At 38.3% G+C, this 27338-nt stretch overlaps 1 protein-coding gene across 5 annotated transcripts in view; it reads right to left on the reverse strand.

The window, feature by feature from the left end:
• Positions 1 to 674: 674 nt before the first annotated feature.
• Positions 675 to 27338, reverse strand: part of TENM1 (teneurin transmembrane protein 1) — a 570240-nt gene continuing 543576 nt past the window's right edge. For all 5 annotated transcript variants that reach the window (XM_075835787.1, XM_075835786.1, XM_075835785.1 and 2 more), the window contains 5 exons: positions 8733 to 9029; positions 5849 to 6236; positions 4193 to 5413; positions 2561 to 2703; positions 675 to 2122 (listed from right to left, as the gene is read on the reverse strand). In XM_075835787.1, coding sequence (XP_075691902.1) covers positions 1364 to 2122; positions 2561 to 2703; positions 4193 to 5413; positions 5849 to 6236; positions 8733 to 9029 — 2808 coding nt within the window. In that variant the 3' untranslated portion in view covers positions 675 to 1363. The remainder of the gene's footprint in view (positions 2123 to 2560; positions 2704 to 4192; positions 5414 to 5848; positions 6237 to 8732; positions 9030 to 27338) is intronic.

The raw sequence follows: 27338 nt of genomic DNA on the forward strand, positions 1-27338 counted from the left end.
AGTTTTATGGGGTAAACAGCTGGGATGGGAGGTTTCAGCCGCCTGATTGTCAGGATGTACATGAATGCCAAATGCTGGAAAGGGTTAATGAAATACTATCAGCATTGCTATGGAATACAACTCTGCATATCTTTGCACATATGTAATTGGAATACTGACCTGCAACTACTGTAATATCAATTATTAGTGGTTGACCCTTAAAATCTATAACTTGTGTGAGAGACCAAGAAAACTGAGACCAAGAATATTTTAAGGTTTTTACGGAAGAGGATAACGGAGGTCTTTATATAGCCTGATATTTTTATTTTATTTTAGGGAGACAAGCTCTTTAAAATATGATGCTATATTTCATGTTTAAAAGAGAAGGCGAGAAGCGGCACTATACAATATGCCGCATTAAACATTCTGTATAAAATATGTTAGATGTTGAATAATCCAGGCCAATCGCCAGAGAATGCGAGTGAATTTTTTAGTACTGTTGCACTTTTGGGTCCATGGGGAAAAACGAGTTACTTGAAGCGTGGCGTTAACAACATTTTGATAATGAACTGCAATAACACAAACTTGTCAGCTTTTCTTAATATCCCATGACCAAAATCTTATACTTCAGTAGTTCTATAGGAAATTTGGAGCAAGTGTTTAGAACCCCATAGGAGTATGCATGACGCACAACATTTAATTTTTTTTTTATTTTGAAATAATGTTCATTTATGAAAAAATAAGAAACAATGACAGGTTTCCAGTATTACACACTTTGATTTTATCATATACTTACTAATACTCTTTAGGTAGATTTTGTTTTTATCTAGAAGCTATATCATCACATACGCTCTAGACTCCAGAAAAGAGTGGCAATTTATGTAATGGTTAATATGTATGCAAAAATGCTGAATACCGCCACACAAGATATAAGAAGCTTCACTGTCATTTTTAAATCCCATGTTCGCTTGAAAGGTCTTGAAGGACAACTGTCACTGATGCAGTAGACTCAGCTATTTTCTGGATTGCAGAAAATTTCATGAGAATGTAGGCTATAAGACCTCTTTTTAATGAATTGATAGGCTGCATTCTCATAATATGGGTTCAATCCAGAAAGTATCTTCTTCCAGGTAACAGGTGTACTTTAAACACGTTGCTCAGCATTGTGATAGAAGACCTCACCAGTGCTATCAGGATGACACTGTTAAAACTAACAATATTAAAATACCATCTTTTGTCACATTTAAAGGCAGTTGGATATGTTTTCTTTATATTTACATATACAGAGATCTGATCTAGAAAATTGTTACAATAAACCATTTTACGTTTTAAAAACAGGCAGTCTTTGGTGACGCAAAGGCAAAGAGTGTCTTTTGTTTGTTTGTTACCTCCTGCCTACTTCACTCTGTCTCATGAAGTGAATATTGTTGGCACTATCAGAAAGTTCTAGATACTGATCCACTGAAATAACAAAATATCCATCATAGCCTTGGACCTTCCCTGTACTTAACAGTTGTTGTTTCTCGGCTTCTGTCCACATTCTTATGCCTTCCTCTCCTTCCTGCAGCCTCTTCTGTTCTTTAGTCCAAGCCTGGGCCACCGCTCTCTGTCTTGCTAATTCTAGAACATGATCCTTCTCTTCATCAATGGTTGTTCCATAGCGAACATTAAAGCACAAGGTGCCATGTTGAAGTTGTATGTCAGCGAACCGTCTAGTTCTCCCATTGACCATTGATGTCATCTGTGACACAGTGACATTGACTCCATTTTCCAGAATCCGACCACTACCACTGTTTCCAATAACAGTAAGATCTTCTTCCAAGGAGGCCAACTTAATGAAATAATGCGTATCCCGACCTTCAATAGTAAAATGCAAATTTTCCAAGTAGTGGGCGTTGTTCAAGATGGCAGCAATGCGGCGACTGTCTTCATTAGCCACTCCAATGACGTCAGCTGTTACAACTCCATCTTTAATAGCAAATTTAATCCCTTTTCCGAATAAAGATGGCACAGCTGCAAATCTGGGATATTTTATGTTTCCATGGCATTTCTCTTCATTTTGTTTCGGAGCCATAGGAAGTTGATCTAGAGAAATGAAGTTTCTCAACTGCTTCTGAAGCTCACACTGTATTCCAAGAATTGTCTAAAAGATTATACATAACGTACATTAGTTCAGTCAGAATATCTTTTTAATAATCAATATCTGCTTTTTAAAATTATTACTATAAATAGTTTAGGAAAACTCATTAAAAAAAGTGCTCAAAACATTGTTTTACTTTTTGGTTTACTTTGACACTTTTTTACTTTTTGTCATTGTACATTAATTTCAGACTTGTACCAATTGACCTAAAAGACTGAGCCCAAAAGATGAAAAACTGTAGATTCCTGGACTAATTTGCAATGGGCAGAAATTCATGTTTATATTCAGAAATAGCATGGAACATCTACATATAATTCAGAGATTTTAGTGAGTGGCTACAAAAAATGGTGATTTCCAATATCTGCACAGGAAACTTTAATTTCACATTGAGTAACGGAAGGACTTTCAGGTACTAAAAGTGGTTATAAGAAAAATACCAACCTTTCCAGGATCCCACTCCTGGGTTTTCGTTTGTAGTTGTAATAGTTCATATGTCGACTCAAAGCCTTTTGCCTCTGGTTTGGGAAACCCAGGAAGTACATTGTGCAGTTGGAAACCAAACAGCTCCAGCCAACTTCCGATATCTAAATAGAGTAGATAATACACATAAACCCACAATTTAAAAAAACAGTTAACTTATAGAGTGCCTGGTCTCCCATCTCTTCACTTGTAATCCACTGCTAACCAAAGTTGGCAGTTATGCATAAAGTGTCTAGTCCCCCAGCTACATGAACAGTCTTGCTTGTAATGCTTACATTTGACCATTCATAGCGAGAATAAAGAGATGATACCCTGGATATCCAAGGTTGACTAGACTGAAGAGAAAAACTTAACATGCCTAGATCCATAAACCGACAACTTCCTTCCTTTTTCCTTCTACATTTGTTTATTTTATATGCCTTGTGCAGATTATTCCTTTTCTTGTTCAGATCCCAGATGGGTGACTTGTTTGGTAATTGTCAGGATATGAACACAGAAACTCCTGGTGCGTTTAGACAGATCTACTTCTAAATGTGTTGTCTAGTTTCTCTTGACTTTTGCCTCTCTGGATTCCTTGCCTTGATTGCCTGATTTTTATAGTAAGTCAAATGGTCCAGACTATTCAGCTTCCTGCCTGTAGTTTAGTTCCTTTCTGCCTCACTCTACTAATTGTTGCCGCCCATCTGTGTACCAAACGTGGAATATTTCCTGACCACGTCTCTGACTCATACTACAACCTGTTGTCATTATCTGTGCACCAAACTTGGATTGTTTCCAGATAACGTCTCTGCCTCATGATACAACCTGTTGCTGCTTATCTGTGTAGCGATCCTGGACTCTTACATGGCTACTTTTGCTTTTATCACCCCCCTGCCAGATTATTTCAGCCACTGGACTCCAAATCTGATACAGACCTTGACACATCATTATTTACTATCCCCATGATATTTACAAGTGGTCTGTCCACAACACAGACTAAGAGCTTTCACTTGCTGTATTACCACACATATTGCGCTCAGATTATAGGCTTTAGCAAGCAGGATCTACTGCCAATTTGTAATTTGTATGTACTTATATGTAAAATAATAATAATTTTGTTATTAGAATAATCAGGATATTGGCAGGTATGTGCCTGAAGTACTACAAGGCAAATTTGAAAATACATTATTGAAGTTTTTTTTGGAGCAAACCCATTGGTACCCGTACCTGGGGTCCATTCATTTTGAAGTCTAAATGTTGGTTGACAATAATTACTCAAGATCAGTTCACAGAAGTGGCAAAACATGTCATTTGTAAATTGTTTATGTAGAGATTTAGTTTGAAAGTGTAGTTAAATATGTAAGACTAACACATACAAAGCAAATGTGGCAGGACATACAGCCCTCAAAGAAATACAAATGGCGATTTTGTCCATCAGATGCAGTATACCATTATTATGCATTTCCAGCAAATAAACTACTCTTGAGTTCATCATATGACTCAAAATTTAAATATTATATTTTTACATTAACTATATAAATACAGTTTATGAGCATATCGTCTCCTTACACAACTCTTAATCTTTAGGATGCAAGATAACAATAATTGCTGTACCTGAAGTATACTGTGCCACATCCTGGGTCTTGCCCACTGGGTAATTATTTTCAAATGAATAGAGATTAAATGGTCTTGGGTCAGTATTTATTCTGTTCCAAATTTGATGGTTAGGTGTAGCCCATCGTCCAGCCACAACATCATAATCTCTTTGTCCAAGGTGTACAAGTTTAGTTAGGGAATCATACAGTCCTCCATAAAATCCAGTTAGAATTTCAAAGTCTGTATTTGTGTCCTCATAGATGTCACCATATGGAGTGTAGAGAATTTCCTTTACAACTTGGCCTCGACTGCTAAATACAGCCAAGGGTGTTCCCGTATTGTCACATGCTACATAATACTCCTCTCCGCTGCTTAATTCCATGGCAATTAAGTGTCCTTGAAGATCATAATAGAGTGAAGTAATTTCTGTACTGCTGTGATTGTATAAATGAGTAACTCTTACTGGATTGGCTAGATCTGCATAGAAGAACTGCAAATGAGAGCCAGTACTTGATTTGCTTGCAACGCGCCTTCCAAGTCCATCATATCTGTAATGTACATTCCAACCAGCAACCTTGTTATATGCCTTGCTCAAAAGGCCATTAGAATTATACTCAAATATATCATTGCCTCTTTGTCTTAGGAATCCATCTTCATCCACTCTATACTGAATTTCTCCAAGCCGAGTAATGCGGTCTCTAATGTCATATCTAAGCGGGATTAAACGGACACTATTTCCATGACTAAGCAGATTTATGTTTCCATTGAGATCATAGCTGTAACGCCACTGAAGTTTGTCATTAACATAAACAGCCTGAAGTTGACCATCAGGATCATATTCATAAGAATATCTTGTTAAATTAGCATCTACACCAACTCGTATTCCACACATAATCATGCGACCCATGTTATCATACTGGATTGTCATCCAATAGGAGATAGCCTTTAAAATCTCATATTGTACCTCAATGACTTGCCCGCTAGAGCTAAATATTTTAGTATGTTTCATCATTGAAGTTGTAATGACTTGATTCAGATCATAGTTGATAACACTGAATTTTCCAAACTGTTCAGTTCTCCCAGACACATCAACGTATCGGTATAAGTCTATGGGAAGAGGAATCTCATTTATCATGGCTTGCATACTGGTCACTCGGAAGTTGTTATAGCTGTAGTCAAACCTTGCATTAACAAGACCTTCTTCACTGAATCTGAAGATTTGTCGTCCAATGAGTGGTCCTGTTGGAAAGATTTGAACATTTTAATAAAGAACTACCCTGTTTAGGGCACATTTTAAATAAATAACCTATATACACACAACTAGTAACTGTAATTTATGCATTTTAATAAGGGGTTCTTTTGTGTTGAGTGTCCAAAAAACAGAATATTTTAGATTATTATGTATAATAAACGCATCGTATAGTGGGTGCGATTGTGCCACCAGTTCAGGTTTACTAGGACATTGCACAGATGTTCTAATCTAAAAAGGTACTCTTCTGATGATCATAAAAAAATGTATAGCTCTGTATTTATAGTAAGGGATACATTATTTCATGGAATATATGAGTATATATTTAGGTTTTGTAAACATAGAGGATAACTTCGGCAATAAAACCATTAATTTATCACTATAAACATTAATGCTACTTGACCAGTAATTACAATATTACATACCTGTCTGTCTATATCTAATAGTACAAACAAATCCCTCATGCATTAGATGAATTGTTTTAATGACTCCTGAAGACTCTTCATAGGTAAATGTAACCTGGGTAGTGTCATACAGAATCTCAGACAGCCTTGTTTGCTTTGTGTATTTATAAAAGACTCTACGTCCTGTTCCAAGATGTAATGTCTGCAGTAGACGTCCATCTCCACTGTAATCTTGAATAAAAGAGCCAACGTTGTCTGGTGGGTTGTATATATTGCGGTAATATCCAACAGAGAGCATAGTCTGGAGGCTATGGCGGACCATGTTAGGCATAGTTACTGAAGCAAGGTAATCCGAATGATCATATTCAAAGATGTAACGTCGCTGGCTATGCAAAAAGAGGTTTATAGACTGCAATAAAACACAACAAATGAATTTACGTTATTATATGTATCAAATAATATCCAAATTGCAATGGGTTGTATGAGTCCCTGTTCTTCAGATTTATTTAGGAACTAGAAGTAAAACAAGGTCTCAGATTTTGTCTAGCCATTAAATTTGATACAACAGATTCTGATTATGTAAGCTTATTATTCTGACAACATTAAAGTGAAGGTTCATTTCTACACTTAAATATCTAATTTTTGGATAGGTTATGGAGCAACAGAACTTTTAAATTATGCATTACTGTAGGTTTTCCATTGCAATCCTGATTTTTTTTTTCACGTTCCTCTGACTTCTTCTGTTTCAGGATGACTCCTCAGAAAAATTAAACATTAGAGCCCAGTCAGTGTTTCCTTTCAGTAATAGTAACATAGTATGCAACATAGTATAGTAAGTAAAGCTGAAAAAATATATAAGTCCATCCAGTTCAGCCAATGATCCTGCAATGTTGACCCAGAGAAGGGCAGAAAAAAAAACCATTTTTTTCATGTTAGGAAAAAAATTCCTTTCTGACTTCAAATATGGCATTCAGAATAAATCCCTGGATCAACGGCCCATCTCTAGAAATCCAATGTTCATAATTTGTAATATTAATAATTTCAAGCAAGGCAACTAGGGCTTTTTTAAGCTCACTTTGAGTAAATAACTTTGACAACATCCTCAGGCAAAGAGTTCCCTAGTCTCACTGCTCTTACAAGAAACCTCATCTATGTTAGTGTAAAAACCTTCTCTCCTATAGACTTAAAGAGGCTCTGTCACCAGATTTTGCAACCCCTATCTGCTATTGCAGCAGATAGGCGCTGCAATGTAGATTACAGTAACGGTTTTATTTTTAAAAAAACGAGCATTTTTGGCCAAGTTATGACCATTTTTGTCGTTATGCAAATTAGGCTTGCAAAAGTCCAAGTGGGTGTGTTTAAAAGTAAAAGTCCAAGTGGGCGTGTATTATGTGCGTACATCGGGGCGTTTTTAATACTTTTACTAGCTGGGCGCTCTGACGAGAAGTATCATCCACTTCTCTTCAGAACGCCCAGCTTCTGCCAGATCACGCTGTGACGTCACTCACAGGTCCTGCATCGTGTCAGACGAGCGAGGACACATCGGCACCAGAGGCTTCAGTTGTTTCTGCAGCAGCATCGGCGTTAGCAGGTAAGTCGATGTAGCTACTTACCTGCAAACGCTGATGCTGCTGCAGAATCAACTGTAGCCTCTGGTGCCGATGTGTCCTCGCTCGTCTGACACGATGCAGGACCTGTGAGTGACGTCACAGCGTGATCTGGCAGAAGCTGGGCGTTCTGAAGAGAAGTGGATGATACTTCTCATCAGAACGCCCAGCTAGTAAAAGTATTAAAAACGCCCCGATGTGCGCACATAATACACGCCCACTTGGACTTTTACTTTTAAACACACCCACTTGGACTTTTGCAAGCCTCATTTGCATAACTACAAAAATGGTCATAACTTGGCCAAAAATGCTCGTTTTTTAAAAATAAAAACGTTACTGTAATCTACATTGCAGCGCCTATCTGCTGCAATAGCAGATAGGGGTTGCAAAATCTGGTGACAGAGCCTCTTTAAGGATGCCCCCACTCCACGTAGTGGATACAAACACCCCACCTCCTACTGCTGTGTGATCACTGTCTCATCACAGCAAACTGGATTGTGGCAGATACTACACACTCTTTACCTCCCTGCATTGAGGCAGCCCACTTCTTCCTGCCCCTCTCTCACCACTCTAGGTTGTAATGACTACTTAGTCCTCTCTTGACCTGTTCTAGTTCTTTTCAGTCACAGCAGGATTAATCATCCTGCTAGAACAGTCTGTGTGCTGGGGATCCTTGGTGTATCTACTACTGACAGAACCTGACTACAGAGGGGACTGTTCGTAGTCAGAAGCCACTAGTGAACTACAGGATTCTGTGCACCATTAGCAAATACATATATTACAAAGTGCCATACTTTTATATTCTATAGCTATTGGCTCCAACTTGTGAACTTGTGCTTTCAAGGTATTAAATGATTATCTAGCTATAGTATACTCTTATTGTTAAATCATTGTTTTATTATTGGATACAATATCTAAAATAAAACACGCTTTGCATTCTTTCTTTAATGAATTGCAATTGAGGAAATGTTTTAACAGTAAGACATTTATAAAACGAATGACATCTGTTTCTTTTCAAATCCTATAAAATTATTGTTATCACTTGACTATTTAAGACAAATATGTAAACGGAAATGAACCAATTATAAGCCGCAAAAGACAGCTGGAATGCATTGGGATGATACCCTTCATTTCTCTTCGTTTTCTATTGTGCTACGTGGTTTAACAATTTTTCTACTGTTTTAGTGAAGGAAGAAATAAGCCTAAAGTCAGTATATCCTACACTGATTCTTCCCACTATTGATTAGCATATCTATATCTATCTATATAAACCTGGAATGTTTTAAGCATTTAATTACCTTTTCCTCGTATGTGTAACTCCATATTTTACCATTGGCCCAAATTCTTGATACCATCTTTCCATTTTGATCATACTCGATTTTCTCAGTCCATGTTCCTCTTTGAATGGAGGTAACAAGCCCAGTTGCAGAATATGTGATGTTGACTTCTTGATACTTGCTGCTTGGTGACCACAGGATGGGATGTCCAGTTTTATCATAAAGAATCCGAAGAGTGAATTTTCGATGGTCATCATAGATTTTTCCTGTTCTGGTGATGTGATCAAAGTCAATCGATAATAAGTTTCGGTTGTGTGCCTAAAATATAAGCACAAATCAGATATGAAATACAGGCTACACAGATACAACTGATAACTGATATCGGGACATGCTCACAGCAAAAATAAACTTTTAAGCACCCAAGTTTTGGACAAAAGTGGGGGCTATCCACTTTGCAGTGTCATTATGGTCATGTGTATCGGGTTTATGTACAGAGAGTTTCAGTCAGGTTTTGTGGCATGTTTTGCCACACAAAAATTATCAGTCAAATGTTAGTTGTGAATGAATAGGACACTACTATTTCCTAATCGCACGAGGAATTTTCATTTTTTGGCATTTTTCATGCAGTTTTAACCCTAGGGGTATTGTTTAAAAATGTCAGCATGCTCTATTGTGGCATTCATTTTACTAAAAATGCATCAAAACCGTAAAATCTGAACTTTTTCGCTTTTGTAACACACACAAAGAACCGGTGTGGAAGAGACACATGGAACATGCTATTTGGATAACAATATTTAGCACATATAACATACATGGCTTAACCTTAAGGAAGTATGGATGCTACCTCGATATTCATGAACCATGACAGTTCTACCAAAGCTTCATATATTATTTAAAATCCTAAGGCCTCATACAGACAGGTGTATCATGGCTCTGTACAACCTCTGAGTTGCACAAAGCCATAATACGATGCCCATAAAATTCTATGGGTTCATACTGTAGCCTCAATTTCATATGGAGGCATTCAGAGATCGTGGCATGCTCCATCAGATGCTGTATTATAGATATTTTTCACTAGAAACATTGCTAATAAGGTGTCGTGTAGATCACCGTACGGCAGCACATGGAGTGTCTATCACTCTCTAGAAGAGAGCTACATAGCATCTGGACACACAGCTTTGTTTTTCAGATAGATATATAGAGATACTGTTATAATGTAAGCCGGCAGCGGTGAGATTTTCTAATGTTTCCCTATGAAAACTGTCAAACAATAAATACAATATTTATAGTTAAGTTTATTTTTAAGCACAATATATCATGGAATATAATGGTATTTTGATGGCAATAATTATAACATAATTACTGGCTCTAATTGTTGTAACTGTTGGATAGTTCCTTGGCATTGCTTTGCTGTTACACCAGTTTAAGTACAACTTACTAACTTTAAAAATACATGCAGTTGAATATGTACGTTAATGAGAAACAATTGCGCTTTCATTCTTTAGAAGGTGTTACTGATATAGAAAATAATCTCCTTCTCAAATACTAGACATGTCAAAAGTTCACGTAGGGTGTATTGTGCATATATAAGTATCATATAAAACAGTTAGATTAATTTAATTATGCACACTGTACTATATACACTACCGTTCAAAAGTTTGGGGTCACCCAGACAATTTTGTGTTTTCCATGAAAACTCACACTTATATTTATCAAATTATTTGCAAAATGACTAGAAAATATAGTCAAGACATTGACAAGGTTAGAAATAATGATTTTTATTTCAAATAATAATTTTCTCCTTCAAACGTTGCTGTCGTCAAAGAATGCTCCATTTGCAGCAATCACAGCATTGCAGACCTTTGGCATTCTAGCTGTTAATTTGCTGAGGTAATCGGGAGAAATTTCACCCCATGCTTCCAGAAGCCCCTCCCACAAGTTGGATTGGCTTGATGGGCACTTCTTGCGTACCATACGGTCAAGCTGCTCCCACAACAGCTCTATGGGGTTGAGATCTGGTGACTGCGATGGCCACTCCATTACAGATAGAATACCAGCTGCCTGCTTCTTCTCTAAATAGTTCTTGCATAATTTGGAGGTGTGCTTTGGGTCATTGTCCTGTTGTAGGATGAAATTGGCTCCAATCAAGCGGTGTCCACAGGGTATGGCATGGCGTTGCAAAATGGAGTGATAGCATTCCTTATTCAAAATCCCTTTTACCTTGTACAAATCTCCCACTTTACCAGCACCAAAGCCACCCCAGACCATCACATTACCTCCACCATGCTTGACAGATGGCGTCAGGCACTCTTCCAGCATCTTTTCAGTTGTTCTGTGTCTCACAAATGTTCTTCTGTGTGATCCAAACACCTCAAACTTCGATTCGTCTGTCCATAACACTTTTTTCCAATCTTCCTCTGTCCAATGTCTGTTTGCTTTTGCCCATATTAATCTTTTCCTTTTATTAGCCAGTCTCAGATATGGCTTTTTCTTTGCCACTCTGCCCTGAAGGCCAGCATCCCGGAGTCGCCTCATCACTGTAGACATTGACACTGGCGTCTTGCGGGTACTATTTAATGAAGCTGCCAGTTTAGGACCTGTGAGGTGTCTATTTCCCAAACTAGAGACTCTAATGTACTTGTCTTGTTGCTCAGTTGTGCAGCGGGGCCTCCCACTTCTCTTTCTACGTACAAGAATAGACTGTCGAATTTCACATGAAAGCTCTCTTTTTCTAGCCATTTTGAGAGTTTAATCGAACCCACAAATGTAATGCTCCAGATTCTCAACTAGCTCAAAAGAAGGTCAGTTTTATAGCTCCTCTAAACAGCAAAACTGTTTACAGCGGTGCTAAAATAATTGCACAAGGGTTTTCAAGTGTTTTCTAATCATCCATTAGCCTTCTAACACAGTTAGCAAACACAATGTACCATTAGAACACTAGAGTGATGGTTGCTGGAAATGGGCCTCTATACACCTATGTAGATATTGCATTAAAAACCAGACGTTTGCAGCTAGAATAGTCATTTAGCACATTAACAATGTATAGAGTGTATTTCTGATTAATTTAATGTTATCTTCATTGAAAAAAACTGTGCTTTTCTTGCAAAAATAAGGAAATTTCTAAGTGACCCTAAACTTTTGAACGGTAGTGTACATTGACTCCTTAAAGAGGCTCCATTAAGAAGTGTGTAAAATTATGTGTGTATATCTCAGTGGAATTGACCGCAATTGCACCAAGCTGCTGTTTCTTCAGGTATGCCATCTCTCATACTTTGCCCAGTCTGCCTTTCATCGGCAACTTAACAACACAGACGTTTTTTGCTACAAGGAACCCTGCACTTATATAGTTTGAAATAAAGAAGACAAATTCATTCTATGTGAATAGATACGATATATGATTTTCATTTAAATTGTTCCCAATAAGTAAATCAGAGGTACGTCTTTTGCTTTGTATTACTTTAGATTACTTGCGTATAACCTAACCCCATGTCTAAAGACAGGTAATTTAAAAGGTCCAGAGATACGTAGTTACAAATTGCTGTCAAGGTTGTATGTAACCCCTGAAAAATGCTCCCCTATCTACGAGAACATGTAACACCTTTGTTGGAGCGGTCAGGCTAATACAAGCTCTTTTTATCATGCTTGGTGGAATTATGTATGTCAACCATAAATATTGGCACAAAATTTTTCTGTCAAATTCTGTAATTTCATACTACTGTACTATTAAATCCCATGCAATATAAAAGCTAGAAAACTTATAATGGTATGCTAACTCATGGCTTTTGCAAGACCCATTGTCTTCAAATTCTTGAATTCTTCTAATGCTCCCAGTATCAACCATAACATTAAAAACACTGGCAGGTAAAGTGAAAAAAAAAAAGATTATCTCATTACAATGACGCCTGTTAAAAGGTGGGATATATTAGACAGCTAGTGAACAGTCAGTTCTTGTAGTTGATGTGCTGAAAGCAAGAGAAATGGGCAAACATAAGTATCTGAGCGACTTTGATAAGGGCCAAATTGAAATCCTAGACGACTGTGCCAGAATATCTAAAAAACGTCCAGTCTTCTGAGGTCCTCCCAGTGTGCGGTACTTCGTACCTACCAAAGGTGGTCCAAGGAAGGGTCAGAGCTGTTTTGGTGACACAAGACAGACCTACAAAATATGAGGGAGGTGGTTATGATGTTTTGGCTAAACACTGAGCATTTGTGAGGTCAGGCACTAATGTTGGACGTGACAGTCTGGCTCGTAATGTGCTTTCAAATTCATTCCAGAGGTGTTCAATGGGGTTGAGGTCAGAGCTCTGTGAATTTTCCAAATGTGTTTCTTCACACTAAACCTTTAAATCATGGCTTTATAGACCTATCTTTGTGCACATCATACGGGAACAGGAAAGGGCCTTCTCCAAACTGTTTCCTCAATGTTGGAAGTATAAAATTGTCCAAAATTATTTACTATAGCATTAACATTACTCTTCGCTGGAACATTGCCCAGAGCATCGCACTGCCTCCGTCGGCTTGCCTTCTTCCCATTGTGAATTCTGGTGCCATATTTTTCCCAGGTAAACAATGCACCCAGCAATCCACATGATGTAACATAAAACATGATTCATCAGACCAGACTATCTTTCCCCATTGCTCCGTTGTCCAGTTCTGATGCCCATTTGTAGGTGATTTGGTGGTATACAGGGATCAGCATGGGCAGATCTGACTGGTCTGTGGCTATGTTGCCCTAAATGCAGTAAACTCTGATGCATTGTGTCTTCTCACTCCTTTCTATCATAGCCAGCATTAACCTTTTCACCAATTTTGGCTTCTGTAACAAATCTGCGGGATCAGATCAGACAGGCTTGGCTTTTTTATTTCCCACACGCATCAATAAACTTGGCCCATGTCACCAAATCAGCATTTGTTCTTCCTTTTACACTTTTGGTAGGTACTTACCACTGCATACCAGGAACACCCCATAAGACCTGACATATTTTTAGATGCTCTGACCCAATCGTCTGGCCAGTACCATTTGGCCCATTTCAAAATTGCTCAGACCCTTACACTTAGGCCCCATGCACACGACCGTAAAAATCTCTGTTAATACAGTCCGCAATTACGAACCCGCCCAGTTCTATTGGCCGCAGACACCTTTCCATACCACTACAGATAGGTGTCCGTGTCGTAGAACTGTGCCGGGAATTATGGAACATGTCCTACTTTTAGTTTTTTACGGGCCGTGCTCCCATACTTTGTATGGGAGCACAGCATGAAAATGTGGTCCACGGCCGTCGGCACCGGCGATCGTGGGCCGTGATTACTGGCACGGCTGTGTGCATGAGGCCTTACCCCTTACCTTTTTCCTGCTTCCAACATATCAACTTCTGATAACACTGACTGTTCACACTGACCAATATATCCCACCCCTAAACAGGTGATATTCTATCAATGTAATCAATGTCATTCACTTCACCTGTCAGTGATATAATATATACACATACACTATATATATATATATATATATATATATATATATATATATGCATACAACATATATATATATATATATATATATATATATATATATATACACAGCTATTAAGTAATACTGTAGCTACATTAACAGATAAAAAACTTTTGCTTGCTCTCGATTTACAGCCTGATAAAACACATGACAAAGAATGAAACTTAAGCTCGTTTCCTGATGTCATTCATTCTCTGAATTTGGAATATGAGCTAGTTCAACCCACTGGTGCCTGAAGGAAGTGAAGCAATTTCCCAGAAGATATCACTTGAGAGAGCAAAGTAATTCTTATTCTTCTTGTGGCTTGTGATAATGTATAGTCATAGCTTGAGATAGATTTAACTCCACTAAAACATAAACTGGAACAAATATTTTGTATGTCAATGTATTAATGTATATAAATAAAAGACAAACTGTAAAGACTGGGCTATATCTCCTCAACAACTATGTAAAAGACTCATTAAATTGTAGGAAATGTTTGGTTTCAATTATTGCTGGTAAATGTGGTGCAACCAATTATTAAAGTTTGAGGAGGCTGTTCTATTTTCATAGGTAATATGGGAAGTTGGAAAACTTTCAGTAATAATTAAAAAAACAAAATTATATCACTCAGAATCTCACTGTCTATTATTACATTTTGACTAAATATAAGGAGCCATCCAGCCAAATATGATAATGTCATGTAAGCCCATGATGTGACGCCAGGAGCAGATTTTTGGCAGTGGCATGTGGGGCCGAATCATAAAGGTGGGTGTTTCCATTATAGTATGGCTATTTGTCTGAGAGGGGGCTGAGAAATATCTTTCACTTATCTACAGTATATAATTGTGCAAATAAGGCTCTGTTACACATTCAGCCTATACATTTTATGTCCAAGTTTGAACATATACACCAGACGCGCGATTTTTCCCTCTACAGCTGCAAACATCTGCCATTGACTCTCTGTAAAAAAAAAAGTATAACGTGCTGTTTTGTTTTTTTTTTGTTCTTCTGCGGGATCCAGTAGTATTGAAAAGAAAAGTTGCCTATGTTTTTCAATACAGTTTAAAAAAAGGTATACCAATGTATGTATGTATGTATATATGTATGTATGTATGTATGTATGTATGTATGTATGCCAACGTCTGGCCCCTAGAATTCTATAAGCAGCTTAGACATTTCCCAACATGTCATTTGAATGTAGAGTCCAAACATAGTGTAAACAGAGCCCAACTGATTATTAATACTGTAGAAGTTCAGTACTTTAATCTCAGGCTTCAGGTGTGTGAGGGCTTCTAAGGGATTAGCTGGGTTGTGTGCCTGCCCATGTCATACCCATGTCTTCAGTATAGGGATATTCTTTTTGATAAATTTTATACTTATGCATGGCATCAGTCTATGGGTGTACGCACACATCCATATTTCAATCCATGAGGTATGGATCAGTAGTACGGCACCCTAGTCTGCTATAGCGCAATAATGTAGTGGATTGCCGTGTGCAGGATTACCAAGGCTCAGAAACATTAAAACAACTGTTGTTTTTACAATAATTATGCATGAACCAGAAATAATATATTTTTCACTTCCACAAATAAACCTTCTTCTTTCATTTTCTGACATACATTTGAATGCCCTAAAACTTGTAAAAATTACTAATTTATCCGCACTTTTGTAGCAGTTACAATTTATGACCCAATTACACCCAGAGATGTTAAGTTTTAAGAAATTCACAACTCCGCATCATGTGTTAATAGAGAGACATGCATGTGCATAAACAGCAGATACAATTTAGTATGAAATGATAGGTCTGGGCTGTAAAGCGCCATGGGGACATAAATCCAGCCTTGACACTTGTACTCTTTTATGTTGCAAATAATAATCTGATCTGATCTGTGATATTATGAGCACTAACCTCTGTAAAGAGACAGAAATACAGGCTCTGAATGGTGCTGAACACAACAAAACCGATAATATCTCTGATTCAGAATGAAACACTTTATTGGAAATACGTGCCTGATTCTTCTTTCCATTGATAGACACATTTTCGCTGCATATGTTCCTACTTACTTTAATGTGTCAGATCTTTTTTTACATATGCTGTTCTCTTACATTTTACAACCTCTGACTAGAACTCTATAGTTCATGTTAACGTTATTCAAAGCTTAGGAAATGCTGTCACAGTATCTGCCATCATACATGGCATTAAACATTATATCTACTCAAGTCAACTTTTGGAAGCTAAAATTAGATATCTGTCTTTTGTAGGGCTAAGCTTACGGCAAATGAGCAACAGATAGAGACCATTTTGGATTGTCCTATAGACTTATTTATTGTTCTTATGTTATATGATGTACCCACAAGGTACAATTGTTTCTGTATACTTGTAATATCTATTCACTTATAAATGTGACCTAAAACAAATGAGGAGGAGGGTTCCATAATGTTGGGGGTTTCATGGGTAGAAAAAGGCAAAGCTTGTAGTTGTTCCTTTTTTAAATGGAAGTATCGAATATCTAAACTTGATAAAAGTGTTTACAATCTTATTAACATCTATAAATACAGACAAGGTTAATACAAGGATCTGACACATGGTTTATTCGTATTAAGAACTGTACAGCACCAAGGGACATCCTTTACATGTGGAGGAAAGGTAATTCCTATATCAATACTGGAATAGGTTCTTTACAGTTAAAATAGTCAAACTCTGAAATGCCTTACAACAAAAGGTCGAAATGACAGCCACTGTGGCAGCATTTAAAAAAAGTGGTAAACATTTACCTTATAACGAATGCATTGAGAGTTATCCCCAATATAGCGAGGAATTGATGTAGGAAAATTATCCAACATTTGTGTGGGGTCATAGAAATAATTTTCTCAGTGAGGCAAAATTGGCTAAAGTTGGCCAGGAGTTTATTTTGTCTGGGATTAAATGGGTAGGTCTGTGAAAGGTTTGGATTTGAGCAAGTGAATAATTTAGTAATGAACCAGGGCAGCGGTGAGGAGATTATAATCCCATCATTGTACTGCAAGATCATCAGTAGAATATAGCCTGTTGTAAAAAATTTATTTTCTGCGGCTTCACTGCTCTAGTATCGGAACACTCCTGCTCAAAAAGGTAATAAATACATATTCGGATAATATTGGTTAGGACTCAAAAGACAGTTTAATGCAGGACCAGTGTCGGCACCAGGAAAACCTAAGCAGATGTCAGAGCCCACTTTTGTGGGAGGGCACTTTATGATCTGGGTAAACATTCTGTATTCTTGTGAAGTTGATGTGGGGCAGACTGTGACTGTCACCCATGGGTCCACATACACCTGGAGCCAGACCTCTTTGAGTCAGATTAAATGCAATTTCTGGCATCATGCTGATATTTCACCTACCGCACAGTAGAGACTGAACTATTATTGGCTAAATTAAGATTAACTTTTGACTTTGCATCTAACTATTGCTAGGTCAAAATATAATCCGGACTAGGAGCCAAATTGTTTTATCAGGGTTAAAACAGTCTGTAGGGAGCGATCAAAGAAAGCAACATATAATAGGGTGTAACTGCATAGATGCTTATGGCTTTAATTGAGGACTCAATATGAAGTCCATGGACATCAGGGTGATGTTGCAGTAGAAGCGTGAGGGGTTCTATACCTATAACGTATAGTTGGGGTGACAAAGGACACCCCTGCCTAGTACCTCGGTGGACGGAGAACAGAACAGATGGGTGACCATTCACCAAAACATCCCCCCATCAAGGTATTTGGCAGGGGTGTCCTTTATCATCCCTACGATACGAAATAGCTGACCTAAATCGCTCCTTACTGATGGTTCTAACCCTGAAACAACAATTTATCTTCTAGTATGTACTAAAAATATATTTGCTTAAATCCCAATGTCCTATAAACCTGGGACCCCTCTCGGCACTAGCATACTTTCAGCCCTTTTAGTGGTCAACTGTTATTACATATTTGGAAATTCACATTTCCAGCTCATATTTTTTTTTCTCCCTAAACATCTCCCCTTGCTTGAATATGTCAAATTTAAAATTCAAGCCTGTTCTAAACTACTACTTTCTGTGCCCACCATGGCAAGCCTCATTAAAATGGTCCTACTCTTCAAATTTTGTAAAGAGTTCTTCAATCGTGAATCAATATCGTGGTAAAGTTCTTTAATAAACTCCATGATATTCTGGCCTCCTTTTTATGAGATAATAAACATCCGCATCTGCAATTTTGGGTCCTCCACAGGGCCTGCAAGAATGGTGGTGTGGCACTTCTTGATATGCCACTTTATTATTGGGCAATTCAGCTGTTTCACCTCACCTGGTGGAACAACTCTGAATAAAAAAAAGGTTATGGAATTGTTAATCCACCCATTATCCACTGCTTACACTCCCCCTGTCCCTCTTTCCTATGGGGGATCTCGAAGTAGACCTCACTTACTACACTTCCCACCCAACTTTTGAATCCCCATTCAGGGGACATTATTAAGCCCAAAATGCACACTAAACCTCTCAGAAATGCCCAATTTATGTCACATTTGCATGACAATCCTGAGAAAAATTATATGATTGAGAGGTATGCCTATGGCTTAATACTGCCCTTACAGAGCTCCTCCATCTTCTATGTGCCCAAAAGGTTTGCAGTCTACTACATGGATGACATAGCACCACATCTGAGGAAATTCATTATGCTTTTAATTTGTCTCTCAAACATTAAATATAAGTAATATGTTTACTTACAAAAATAATACACTGTTCAAAATAATTAAGGGCACACTTAGGCTATGTTCACACTGCAGATTTTTCTCAGCGGGTTCCACCGCAAAATCCGCCGTAGAATTATTCCTGCCATCAGCAAGGAGATTCCTACTCCCATTCACTTCAATGGGAGGTTTGGACAGAATCCGCCTGAAGATCGTGCAGGACTCTTCTTTTGTCCACTAGCTGAAAAAATCAGCTAGCAGGAAAAAGAATCGTCTGCTTCACATTGAAATGAATGGCAAGCGGAATTTTGCGGCGGAATCTGCCATAAAAATTCCTCCATGTGAACATAGCCTTAAGCATCAAAGTATAACTCCAAGTCAGTTGAACTTCAGAATATCTGTCCAGTTAGGAAGCATAAGCAATTGTGAATTAATTTCACCTGCTTTGGCGCAAATGAAAGTGACAACAGGTGCACTGGAGAGGCATCAACAATACAACCCCTAAAAAGGGAATGGTTTTGCAGGTACTGACCACAGACAATTCCTCTCTTCTTTTCCTTCCTGACTGATTCTTCTTTAGTTTTTCTAGTGTCCTTGTCACCAGTGATAGCATGAGGCGGTACCTGCAGCCCATTAAGGTTGCACAGTTAGTCCAGCTTCTCCAGGATGTCACATCCATAAGTGCCATTGCAAGAAGGTTTGCAGTGTCTCCCAGCACAGTCTCAAGAGCATGGAGCAGACACCAGGAGATGGGCCTCTACATGAGGAAAGCCTGACAGGGTCATAGAAAAGCATCAGCCCATCAGCACAGCGGGACCCATATCTTCTCCTATGTGAAAGGCCAAACAGGAGGAGCACTGCCAGAGCCCTACAAAATGACTCCCAGTAGGCTTCTGGTGTACAAGTTTCTGACCAAACAGTCAGAAACCAACTCCATGAGGTTAGCATGAGGGCCTGACATCTTGTAGTGGGACCTATGCTCAATGCCTAACACCTTACATCTCAACTGGCATTCGCCAGAAAACACCAGAATTGGCAGGTCCGCTATTGGCACCCTGTTCTCTTCACAGATGAGAGCAGGTTCACGCTATGCACATGTGACAGACGTGAAAGAGTCTGCAGATGCCATGGTGAACGTTATGCTGCCTGCAACATAATTTAGCATGACCGGTTTGGCAGTGGGTCAGTGATGGTCTGGGGTGGCATATCCTTGTAGGGTCGCACAAACCTCCACATGATAGCGAGTGGTAACTTGACTGCGGTTAGGTACTAGGATGAAATCCTCAGAGCCAATGTCAGATCTAACGCTGTAGTGCAGTGGGCCCTGTATTCCTCCTGGTGCATGATAATACCCGGCCTCATGTGCCCCGAGTGTGTAGGCTGTTTATGGATGATGAAGGCATCAATGCCGCTTCATGTTCTCCAGACCTGAATCCAATTAAGAACCTCTGGAACATTATGAATGAGTACATCCGACGCCGCTACGTAGAGCCACAGACTGTCCAGGAGCTCACTGATGCACTGATCCAGCCATCTCATCAGGAGCATGTCCAGACAATGTCGGGCACTTGGGAGCCATACACAGTACTGAGTCACATTATGAGTTGTCGTAAATAAATCCACACAAATTGCATCCACCTGTGATTTCAGTTTTTTACTTTGATTTTCGAGGTGATTTGGATTCCAGCCCTCAACTGGTTGATGATTTTGGTTATTACGTCATTTGGTTCTTAACGAGTTACACAATTTATATCAGTAAAGATTTTCAACTTGAATCTTTCGTTCATCGAGATCTGCTGTGTGATTTAAGTGTTCCCTTAAAGAGACACTCCAGCAAATATGTTATTGTGTCCACTGTTTGTACAGTACATCTGGTAAAAGGTTGGGAAGGCCATCCTCTTACCGGGCGCTTGCCTGCAGAAATATCCCGGCCAAAATTATGTCACGTGGCCGCACTGTGACCGGCAGATTCCTACAGCGTCTGCTGTGTGGACCGGAAGTCTCTTTCACTATACAGTTCTATGAGACGCTCAATGAGAGTCTCATAGGAATGCATAGTGAAAGTGACTTCGGACCCACATAGCAGACGCTTTAGGAATCGGTTGGTCACAGTTCGTTCACGTGACCGAATTGCGGCCAGAATATTTCTGCAACCAAGCGCCCGGTAAGAGGATGGCAAGCCTTACCTTTTACCACGTGTACTGTACAAACGGTGGCCAACAATAAAAAAAAATTGCTGGAGTGTCTCTAACTTTTTTGAGTAGTGTATTACATATTTAGATTATCGAATGTTTCTTGGTTTACTTGACTTGGTTAAATTGAAGCCTACATGCTTGACTTTCTGGATTATTATGTTTGTTTAGAGCAGTAAAAATTAAGACTCATAAACATAATGTATACATCATACATGTGCTCCACATACAATTGTTTTTCTTCTTGTAAAGAGATTTCTTACTTCATCAAGTGCGGATGTTCAGACAGAATTAAACAAATGTGAACATAAAGAGCTTTGAAAGTGAAATAATACTGGTATTGTAAAGCTATTGTACGACTATGCTTATGTAACATTATTTTTCATGTAAATGTCAAGGCTAATGCCACAATGAGAAAAATAAAAACTCAATTAGTGCTGTTCGGAGCCTGTAAAAACTTTCAACCTTTAGGTTGTTTTTCTATCATATTTCTGTAACTTAGAGCACTCTATAAGAGGTCGCTTTTATTATTTATCTATATAACATTCATTAAGTGCCCCCTATTCTATTACATTATGTTACAAGGACTTTAATGTTGTGTGAAATAAAGAAAGGGGAGGAAAAAGAAAATAACAGAGCGCTTTATCCTTTGTTTCCATGTTTTTCCAATATTATTTTAACCACATGTTCAGTAGACACACAACTTAACTTGCAGTGAATATTATTTTATATATATATATAATTTCCCAAAATAGATCTGGACTACTTGCTGGGCACCCAGATATATATTTTTCCTGGGGTGAGTGCTGCTACTTTTTTTTTTTTTTGTCTATATATATATAGACTAATATATATTTTTTGTCCAATTGTTATACAATATATAAAATTAGAAGATCCAAAGCATATCTCTTACTGTTGTTTTCATGGTTTATTGACAATGGATCTATCAAAAAAGAAGATAGAGGGAGAAGAATTTAGTCATTTCTGGATAGACATAAGATAACTGTGTGTTAAAAGTTTGAGAACAAAATGAAGGATACAGAGGAAGAGAAAGTAAAAGCTAAGGCTACACAAAAATGTTGTTATAAAGTCACAAATTATGGCACACTCCATATTTTAAAAAGTATTTGCACCTTTTTGCTGTTTTCCACCACTTACTGCACAAAAAATGGGAGCGGTGTAGCAAAAGGGGAGGCCAGATCTCTACAGATTCAATATAATTTATGCCACAACTAGCCAAAATTAGAGTGGAAATCTACACGAGCTCGTAGCTGGCGTAGATTTCCCTTTGTGGCACACAGACAACCCAAGATACGACAAATTTATTTTAATAAACTTATTGCATCGTATTCTACTGGTCTTCAGTTTAAGACAGGCATATGAAACGCCATTCTTAGCAAATCTGGGCAAAAGACTCCAATTGTTCAACATTGGGTTTTGAAAAAATCAAAGGGTGGATTTGGGGGATTAACAAGATTTTTTAACATTGCGGGTCACTACAAATACTGTGTCTGAATTAAAAAAAAATGCACTTTTCTCTATCCTCTTGGAGTTCCCTCTCAATGACTGAAGACGCATGTAAACATCGCAGCCGCAGTTCCACCTGTGCATAGCTTCCACCTGTGTACAGCAGCCAGATAACCTTGTCAAGTGGCCTCTAAGGGTATGTTCACACGGCTTATTTACGGACGTAATTTGGGCATTTTCCGCCTCGATTTACGTCCGAAAATGCGGCTCGATAGCGTCGGCAAACATCTGCCCATTCATTTGAATGGGTCTTACGATGTTTTGTTCCGACGGTCATTTTTTTTTACGCCCCGCTGTCAAAAGACGGGGCGTAAATAGACGCCTGCGTCAAAGAATTGCCTGTCACTTCTTCAGATGTTAAATGGAGCCGTTTTCCATTGACTCCATGGAAAAACAGCTCCATTTACGTCCGTAATTGACGCAGCAAAAAAGCGCCTCAACATGCCATGACGGCTGAAATTACGGAGCTGTTTTCTCCTGAAAACAGCCCCGTAATTTCAGCCGTAACGGACGCTGCCGTGTGAACATACCCTAATAGTAATAGATCCGGCACCTTCAGATCTATTGGATGAATTGGCCACTTAATGTGGTCATGTAGCAGATGTATGGAGCAATATTCAGGTAAGGGATGGCCATGTACAAGTATTTACATGCGGCTGTGGCCACTCCGAGAATAAAGGTAGCAGAATTTTTAATACTAATACATTAGGAGCAATAAAAACTTTAATTGTCATATATACCGTAGTAGCATTGAAATAATATATGACAGATTTCTACAGGGAGTAAGAGAGAGAGATACAGACTGGGGAGAAGAGATCGGCAGATAAGGACAACGTTTCAAGGATAGTAGGATTGTGAGAAAGAGGTAAAGTGAGTTTATTCTAAAATATGAAAACAAAGAACAGAAATAGAGATAAAGGGGAAAGGAGTAGGGAGAGAGTCGAAGATTATGGAGACAGAAAAAGTGGTGGGTCAATCTATATATGCACTTCTCTTGTCAGTTTCAACTTTTTATTCTTAAAGGACAAAAAGAGGAATGCATGCTGCGCTATTTTTTACAGCATTTATGATTGGATCTGCAACGGAGGTTAAACAGATGTGAAGATAGCCCTAAATTACAGTTTATTCTCATTAATGAATTGAATTAAATTATTTTGCTTAATATTTTACATACAATTTTACTTAGGAGTGAATGAGTCTGTTTGTTTGTCTCTGAATGAGTCTAAAGTCTGAAGCTTTTATTCACAGATTAAAGGGTCTAAGCGGTTTTCCCCTGGGCAAAATATCACCTATTTTTCACTGAATAAACACCAATGGGGATTTTATTGTTAAAGCATAAAATTCTATATTTTATTTATGAAGAACTCCTGCAATTAGCAATTGCAATACAAATGTATTGATATATGTATATATAGTGCTCGTGCTTACGCACATTACATCGACACAATTGTCTGAGTTGCTTAGATAGACTGACTGTGAATTATAGATTTTTTTATTATTACAGGAAATAATCAATATTGTTATTGTATTTTTATTATTTACTTCTTACCGTTAATTCACAGTTTTTGTTGTTTTTTTCCTTATTTTTCTCAATTTTGTATGTGTATTTTTTTTTTTTTTCACTCATCGTTTTCCATGTAATATTTATATGAGGGGAGACCAGTCATTCCCTCTGATCCAGGTACTTTGCACTAGCATTTCCCTTCCTCTATAATGAGGTATAACTGAATAGTCTCAGTAGCTCAATGGCCACTGGATCTAATAAGTGTACCTTGCGGAGCTGTATTCATTGATGAGAGATCCTGTGCTGTACTAATACACCCTCAGTCTATCTGCAATTAACTAGCCCTACGTGTTTCTTCACTGTTATATTGCTCTGCAGTGAATCGTCAGGGACTTTGCAGAGTTAGATTATATTACAGCCTCTGGCATTCCAGAGGACTTTGTGATCGATTCACTAAAACATAGAATCATGTGTAGCATGGGTAAATATGCAAGCCACCGTTACCGGCAAAGAGCTTTGTCTTATAAAAGCAGAGTGCCCTCCCACTAGTGAGGTCACGGCAGGTATCAGCCAATCATATGACATTGCATTGTTATTGTCTCTGGCCCCGTTGATTGGGGCCTGTCTCGTGCTGACCAATCACTGGTCTGCAGTGTTACATCCTCCCCCTGATGCAAGCTCAGTGGGCGTAACCAAGGGCTATATTGTCACATTGTACCACTTATAGGGGCCCCAATAAAACGTAAATGTTTATTCCCATCTGAGAAACTTAAGGCATATCAACAGTATATGCCATAAATGTTTAAAAGGTGTGGTACCACTTTTGGGACTATTATCTCTGTGGCGAACAGCTGAGCATTTCACAACTCCCATAAATTGCAGTCCAGAGAACAGCATGCATGCCCAGCCACCTCTCCACCTCATCTGATCCCTTCTGGGTGCGGAAAAGGGGATGCGGGGACCCCATTCTCCCGATATATGGGGGTCCCAGAAATAATGAAGGCCTGACCTAAGCAAAGGCCATCTATTTGAAAATAAAATCAATTTAAGTTGTTTAAAATAGAACTCTTAAAGCTCCTCAGTGCCCCCCATAACAGTGGCAGTCACCCAGTGGCCCACATAACAATGGCAACCCCACAGTGCCCCCATACAGTGCTCGGCATAACAGTACCAGTGCCCACTTGTAACAGTGCCAGTCACACAGTGCCTACCCATAGCAGTGCTAGCCACACAGTGCTCACCTATGCGTCCCCCCCAACAAGGTGAGCCACACAGTGATCCCCATTAGTGCCAGCTAAACAGTGCCGCCATAACAGTTTCAGCCATACAGTGCCCCCTATTACTGCATATTGCAAACTAAGCACTTACATGTCAATGCTCTGATTGTATGTCTGTGATGGTTGGGAGTGAACAGCATTACGGGCCGCATGTGCCCTCCGAGTCACAGGGTGTGCACCCCTAATCTAAGGAAAGCTGCTAAATTTTGTATACAATTATGTATGGAAACAGATGAAATTCAGTAGGATAAAACTGAGGTTAAACGGAAGAAATAACACTTACATAGTTCAATATATATTAATTACATGGTTCTAAACTAATTGGTCCAAACACCAAAGAGAAAAAGAACATTTTGATGACAGATGCTTAGTTCACTGAAATGAAAACGTGGGTTAAACATTCTTGACTTGTTGCTTTTTCATAATTTCTTCCTCTACTGTCATCTGCGGCCCTTTTATTGTTCCATAAAAGAATATAACATTATTCGCTTAGTCTACAAAGAGAGTTTAACCCCTTCAGGACCCAGACTGTTTTGGTCTTAAGGACACAGCCGATTTTTTCAAATCTGACATGTGATAATTTATGTGGTAATAACTTCGGAATGCTTTTACCTATCCAAGAGACTGTTTTCTCGTGACATATTGTACTTTATGTTAGTGAAAAAATTTGGTCGATAAATTTGGTATTTATTTTTGAAAAACCCCAAAATTTAGAAAAAAATTTGTATTATTCTAAATTTAAACGTATCTGCTTGTAAAACAGATAGTAATACCACACAGAATAGTTACTAATTAACATTTCCCATATGTCTACTTTGTGTTTGCATAGTTTTTTGAACGTACTTTTATTTTTCTAGGACGTTACAAGGCTTATAAGTTTAGCAGCAATTTCTCATATTTTAAAGAAAATTTCAAAAGGCCATTTTTTCAGAGACCAGTTCAGTTCTGAAGTGGCTTTGAGGGCCTTAAATATTAGAAAATCCCCATAAATCACCCCATTTTGAAAACTGCACCCCTCAAGGTATTCGAATCAGCATTCACAAAGTGTTTTAACCCTTTAGGCGTTTCACAGGAAGTAAATCAAATTGAGGTGAAATTGACAAATTTTTTTTTTTTTTGCTGAAATTCATTTCTAATACATTTTTTTTTTGTAACACAGAAGGTTTTACCAGAGAAATGCAACTCAATATTTTATTGAATACAGTTAATAGCATCAAAAATGGATTCAAATATAAGTCCTCACAGTGAAGAAATTACTGAGTGGGCTACTGGTCATAACATCTATACCATACAGAAATTCATTGTAAATAAACAGCCATGGTGAGTCACATAACAAAAATAAACAACTGTGAAATGGACCATCAGAATCGATAGACAGAACTGGCAAGGTAGCCAAAAAAATAATAGAATAGAAGTTGACAGACCATGCAGATATACAATGGGGTAAAGAGTAGCGATGTGCCAGGAGCCCACTTACACCTTGGGTGTGGGTCGGCCGAAACGTCCTATCTAGTCGCGTACTACTACAATACCACCATTTTGTTGCAGTTGCAATAAAACGTAAATATATTTTGCATCTTGATCTCTTTTGTACTTTTGTGTGTGCTGGGGTTATCTTTCCTCATATCGTGGGATTTTCGTCCCTACCCTACAAGCACCACACCAACAAATAGAGGAGTGCATCCCAATATTTATTCTTGATTATAAAGTGAGCTGCATAAAACAGGAAGCCTAAGCCTATTCTGGCTGCTCTAGTGGCAAGTATGACAACTGGAATATTTCAAGATTTACTTATTTTTTTGTAAAAAATGTATTTAGAATAAAAACTTGATTTAAATAATTTTCTGATGATCTATTTATAAGCACACGCCAGGCAAAACTGATATACTTCAGGGCCCAAGGGGGTGGTGCATGACACAGGGATTCAAAGAACACAAT

This window comes from Rhinoderma darwinii, chromosome 8 (genome assembly GCF_050947455.1).
Source record: "Rhinoderma darwinii isolate aRhiDar2 chromosome 8, aRhiDar2.hap1, whole genome shotgun sequence".
NCBI lineage: Eukaryota > Metazoa > Chordata > Amphibia > Anura > Rhinodermatidae > Rhinoderma > Rhinoderma darwinii.